This window comes from Azolla caroliniana, unplaced genomic scaffold (assembly GCF_043228905.1).
Source record: "Azolla caroliniana isolate FFs.n. ecotype wild unplaced genomic scaffold, voAzoCaro1.0.p SCAF_1080, whole genome shotgun sequence".
Classification (NCBI taxonomy): domain Eukaryota; kingdom Viridiplantae; phylum Streptophyta; class Polypodiopsida; order Salviniales; family Salviniaceae; genus Azolla; species Azolla caroliniana.
In genome coordinates this window covers 3,212-8,862 of record NW_028231515.1, presented here as the reverse complement: position 1 = coordinate 8,862, position 5,651 = coordinate 3,212, and the positions used below count along the sequence as shown (strand labels likewise).

Genomic DNA, 5,651 nt, shown 5'->3' with positions numbered 1-5,651 from the left:
ATTGGCATGGCCTTCTAGGGTTATTATAGGGTTTTCATGAGATTCCCGATTGGTCCTCTAGGGTTATCCACCATTGGAAAACCAAAGAGAAGCTCTCACAGGGGCATGTCGGGGAAATAAAGGGAAAGTCGAGAGAGGGGCATTTTATGGAAATACAAGAAACCGGTGCGCGCGCGAAAGGCTTTTCTTTGGTTTTGTTTTTGTCTCTTCTGTTCATATCAGAGAAAGGAGAGGGAAGGAACAAAAGCTTTACGATACAGATTAGGGTTCCAATCGTGGACCAGATTAGGGTTTCCTTCTCCCTTCGTTACTTCTTCTGAGTAAGGGTTTTGTTCTTCCTTCCTTCTTCAGACTAGCGGTTTCTTTCTTTTCCTGAGCAGCGGCAGCACCACCATAATCATCATCATGAGGTCCATTTTTTCTTCCTCGTCCCTCTCCATTATATCTGTATGTTATTTATGCTAAATCTCCTTGAAAAACTCTTTGTTTTCTGCAGTGGAGCAAGACCAATGGATGAAGATCAGGTATGAGCTTTCGATACACTCTCCCTTCCTTCCTTCCTTTTTTTTTCCTTCTTGTTTTCTATGTTTTATTATTTCTTTCCATCTTCTCTTTCTTCAACCTTCTTTGTTTGCCAGAATGCATTTTAAAATTCTGTTTTTTTTTTCCCTCGGCTTTTCCGTCATCAATTTCCTTTGACAGGATTTCCTGTCTTTCTTAATCAGAGCTCTATCTTATCCTCGAAGAAACCCTTCACCCATCACTTTCGTTTTTCAGGATTTTTGTCTTTGCTTCTCTAGATTTGTGACATCAAATATTTAGCTCAGCATTCGTATGCAGCTTTCTCTCAGATACTTTTGGTTCCTGAGTATTAGTGCTTATTTCTCGATTGCGATTTCGTAATCAAACTTTTGTTGTCATTTCTACGTTTTGCAGGTTTAAATTCATCACTTTGTTTCAATAACTTTTTTGATCATCTTCGTTTTCTCAGAATTGATTTCAATGCTATCGTTTCTCAGTATCTCTTTCCGTCAGATTTTGTGTATCTTCAGATTTCGATACATCCCCTTTATTTCCAACTTTCTCTGTTTTTGTTTCTGAGATTTGGTACCCTTTTTTTCTGAGCAGTTGTTTTTTTTTTCCTGAAATTTTTTCCTTTGTGAAATTTGTTTCTTTATTTCCGAGAATGTGCGTCTTTACTTCTCTGATATGTGTTTACTCGTGTTTATTTATCTGGTTCAGGAGAAGAAGGAAGATGAGTTTAACACCGGACCTCTTTCTGTATTAACAATGAGCGTAAAAAACAATACTCAGGTAAGGATAATCGCAGTTACAGTACATAGAAAGACAATAGGGACATACTTCCATGCACCTCTAGGCGAGCCGATATGGACACAATGATGACGTTAAATTACTGTGTAAAACAATACTCTTAATTTCACTCTTACATGTGGTCTGATTTTTGTTAGGAGTTTTCATGTGCATATTCACTTTCATCCATGAAAACTGACCTTGTTGTACTGAAAAATATTGTAAACCTTTCTGAGAAATAATATTCGGAGGCTGACCCTCTGTGCTCTGGATCATCCACCCGATCAGAATAACAATATCTTGCTAACTACCTTCCTTTCCTCATACTTAGAATGCTGAATCAGACTATACCCTTCAGATGTGGGAAAATATGCATCACGGCTTGCCAATGAATCTTTTCTATATTTGTTGTGAACTTTGCCAGCACATCAACTTAATAGGCTAAGTATGGTTGAGTACACTGGTGCAAGAATGTTTCAACTGTAGATAGATATTTGTTGGTCCTCCACCTTTTTTGCTCCTAAATAAATTCATTTTCTTGATGTTGCCCTCTGTTATTAAGGAAGCTGGTTTACAATATTTCATCTTGAATGCCATATTTCTCTGAGTGACATATATTTCTCTGTCGCGCTGATACACCTCATGTTGCAGACAAAAGTGGAGCATATCCAGCCTGCCATTAAATTCTTGAACAGAATGAGGTCCCATTCTGTGCATCTAAACAGGACTAAGTTGTCCATGTATAGCACAAGGTTGCCCACACTACATCCATCTGCCATACTTTCCAGTTCACATCATGAACATTGGCAGTTCTGGCGAGATCTTTCCAAACCTTGCAATCTGGGTAAATAACTTCCGAAAATCTACATCCCCTTCTTCACAGATCCCTTGGCCACAAGTCTTGCATTGTATATGGTCATAGTGTTGCGTAAATCACAGGATTTGTTTGCGTCCAGGTGAGACCAGGGTTCTGAACTAGGAGAGATTTAGACCTGTGATCAGAGCACTTACAGAAGTTTGCATGTTTATGTCAACATAAAAAAAGAGATTAAACCTTAGTTAGAAAGATTACAGACTGTGCATGAACAGACTGATACAGACAGACTGATACATCAGCACAAATGGCTGAACTACAGGATGCTTAGATCGTGGAGCACCCCGAGTGCAATGAAGATAGACAACGAATATGATGGAGATACACAACCGTGTCCTTCAAAGTGAGCAGATATAGATACAATGATGTCCTTCAAAGTGAGCAGATATAGATACAATGATGTCCTTCAAAGTGAGGCAGTTTACGCAACTAAAATGGCCCATTATATATAGCCAGAAAGTGGATGAAGACTAACCACAATATGCTTGTGGATCCGTTGGAGTTAATAAACACCATGGTAGGCCTATGCATCCAGCATGTCTACTGACGAAGTTCAAGTTGATATTTTTCCATGGTGCCATTAGGAAGCTTTGGGCTTACCTGTTGAAGAGCAAGGAGAAGGCATCTGATTAAACTTCTCTTATTTTACAGTTGGTTGTGGTAGACATGGAGAGAAGATTAAACTTGAAAGCTCTCTGATTGGACTATGGAATGCAATTCAATTCAGATGAATTTCATATCTATGTGAAAATCAAGGAATCTCACGAGGAGTTAGTCTGACTAGATGGAGATGGAGAGAATTTAAATTAAAAGCTATCTGATCGGACAATGGAATGCAATTCAATTCAGGTGAATTCTATATTTTATGTGAAAATCAAGGAATCTCACGAGAGTTAGTATAACTTTCCCTAATGGCTAGGTTTGTGGGTAAGGCAGTTTATCTATGAAGCTTGCTGGATCCTAAAGGTGGTTTAGTGAGTGATTTGAGGCTTCATGTGCCAGGGAAAAACCAAACTAGTTTTATAATACCAGTTTCCCTCTGGGCAATCTGGTTGCGGTCACTTGCCCATCAAATACAGAGGAAAGGGAACTCCACAGTTATTATGGGAGCGTCTAAGGTTAATCTGCCTTTCAAGTTGGAGGGCTTCTGGGGTTTGATAGCTTGGCACACCACCCAATTGCAGGTTTTAGTTCAAAGTTCTAAAATCAAGCTTCAATGGTAGATTGACAGAAGCTCCCAACCCTGGCCAGAAAAAGCAAGAATAACTATAATGGAATAATTCATTAATTCTGTGACCAAGCTCGCCCACTAAGTACAATCAAGGCATTTTTGGCACTATTGGCAAAATTGTAACTGTTAATCTTTCAAATTTACTACCTATGATATATGAAAATTATAAACTATAGAATTAATTTTCGACTTCCAATAAATTCCTGCACATTTTTCTTAAAAACAAGTAAAATTTTTAACATGAATAAAAACAAAGAAGGAAGTCATTGCCAAAAACTTTTGTTATACTCATAACTAATGATTTGAGGATTATTCACTGCTGTTGTGAATTGTATTTGAAAATGCAGGTTTTGATCAATTGTAGGAATAACAAGAAACTCTTGGGGAGAGTGAAGGCTTTTGATAGGCATTGCAACATGGTGCTTGAGAATGTGAGAGAGATGTGGACAGAGGTGAATCACTTAATTCTTTACAATTTTCCAAATTTTATCATATTGATTCACAAATGTTTAAATTTTTTATGTTACTTTTGCTTTACAGTGTTAAATATTTTTTTTGTTTCTACAACGTTCAAATAGTCTTTTGTTTCTTTATATAACGTTCCTTTACACTGTTAAATTTTATTATGCTTCTTTATAATATATAGATTATATTGTGCGTCTTTACAATACCTAAAATTGATTGCGTTTCTTTACATTCTTAATTTTTTAATTATGTTCCATTACAATGTTTTAAATTTGTTATGTTTCTTTATTGTCTCAAATTTCTTATCTCTCTCTTAAGTGTCTTTATTTATAGAGTTTATATACAATCATGTAATATATTATGATCCTTTAACAGTGTTCCAATTTTATTATACTGAATGCATCTTAGTCGTGTTTTTTTCGTTTGAATCTACTGTTTTGAATGAATTTATAATTAACTGTTTCGTTGCTTTCTTCTTTTGGTTTTATAAGCTTTAATGTTTCTTAAGCCTATGGTATTGTGCACAGATGCCAAAGACAGGGAAAGGGAAAAAGAAATCAAAGCCAGTAAACAAGGATAGATTCATCAGCAAAATGTTTCTAAGAGGAGATTCTGTTATCATTGTGCTGAAAAATCCAAAATAATTGCAATGAAGATTCCTTTATAGATGGTTAGACTTTGACTTTTTTCAGAAGACTTGTATATTGTATTGCACATTTAAAATCAACGTCAATTGTTTTTTGTTGTACAATTCCTAAAGGTTTTTATACTAGCCAATGATATTTTTAATTATCATGGTGCTTTCATTCCTGCTTGTACCCTTCTTACTTTTTTAATGATTTGGTGATACTTTGAAATATTCAGCATGTTTCATTGTTGTAGCTTTTGAATCTAGAAGTGAGGATTAGGATTGGATTTATGCTATTTGGTTTTTAATTCACGAAGTTGGCATTTTAAATAGCTATAATAGAGATGGGAGTCACAATGGTTCTCTTGGTATGGTAAATTATGGTATAACTGTAGTTGAAATTTTGCTATTTTAATTGCAATTCATAACTAGCTGTCAACTTGATAAGATAAACGAAAGGATTATCAGATTTATGTCGTTAAGATCTTGTATTAAGTGATTTGCAAATGAATCTAGCAATGTTCCAGATATGTAAGTGTAGATCTTTTTCTGAGCAACAATCCCTTGTAAAGGTGCTTATTAGATTATGTGTGCAAGGAAAAGAATAAGATGAAAGAAACCCATAAAATGCATGCATAGCATTCAGGATTATTAAAATATCAGCTGTGGTGGAGTGTATTTTCGTATATCTAATGACTGATTATGCTTACTGTTATTAACATACTCAATATGCTTGAATTTGGAAGCAGAAGGGACGAAATAATAGATGTTGATGGAGATCAAAGAAAGGAGATCATCAAACCACATAACAGATCAAACTGGTAGAGTTAGTAGAACGGTAAAAGCTTAAGGAGAAGCATAGGATCCAATACAATGTGGTTGAACTTAGTTTAAAGAACCAAATTTTTCAGTGTGATCAATGAACTTTCCAATAGATTTGAAGCAAGGATATCAGAATCTTTTAGTTTTTGTAGCATTTAGTATTACCCAATGCATTAGAATGGGAGATTTCGAAGTGATAAATCAATGACTAATAGAAAGGGTAACACTAGACACTATTTTTGCTCATAATTTCATCAAAATATTGTGTGAAACATGTATATAGAAATGAATTAAGTAAGCAATATAGGGATGTCCATGGA

General features: G+C 35.4%; 1 protein-coding gene across 3 annotated transcripts; it reads left to right on the top strand.

Annotated features, from left to right (window-relative positions):
- Positions 1–206: 206 nt before the first annotated feature.
- LOC147847390 (uncharacterized) lies at positions 207–5,388 on the top strand. Of its 3 annotated transcripts, XM_087339249.1 has the most exons (6): positions 207–410; positions 497–524; positions 1,243–1,314; positions 3,764–3,868; positions 4,409–4,551; positions 5,259–5,388. In XM_087339249.1, exons 1-5 carry the CDS (start codon positions 406–408, stop codon positions 4,523–4,525), a joined length of 327 nt encoding a protein of 108 aa, XP_087195375.1. In that variant the 5' UTR covers positions 207–405; the 3' UTR covers positions 4,526–4,551; positions 5,259–5,388. The 3 variants fall into 3 exon arrangements, with proteins under 3 accessions (XP_087195375.1, XP_087195374.1, XP_087195376.1); XM_087339248.1 differs by lacking the exon at positions 5,259–5,388 and having other exon boundaries at positions 208–410; positions 4,409–4,690; XM_087339250.1 differs by lacking the exons at positions 207–410; positions 497–524; positions 1,243–1,314; positions 5,259–5,388 and adding exons at positions 2,600–3,034; positions 3,122–3,151 and having other exon boundaries at positions 4,409–4,690.
- The last annotated feature ends 263 nt before the right edge of the window (positions 5,389–5,651 follow it).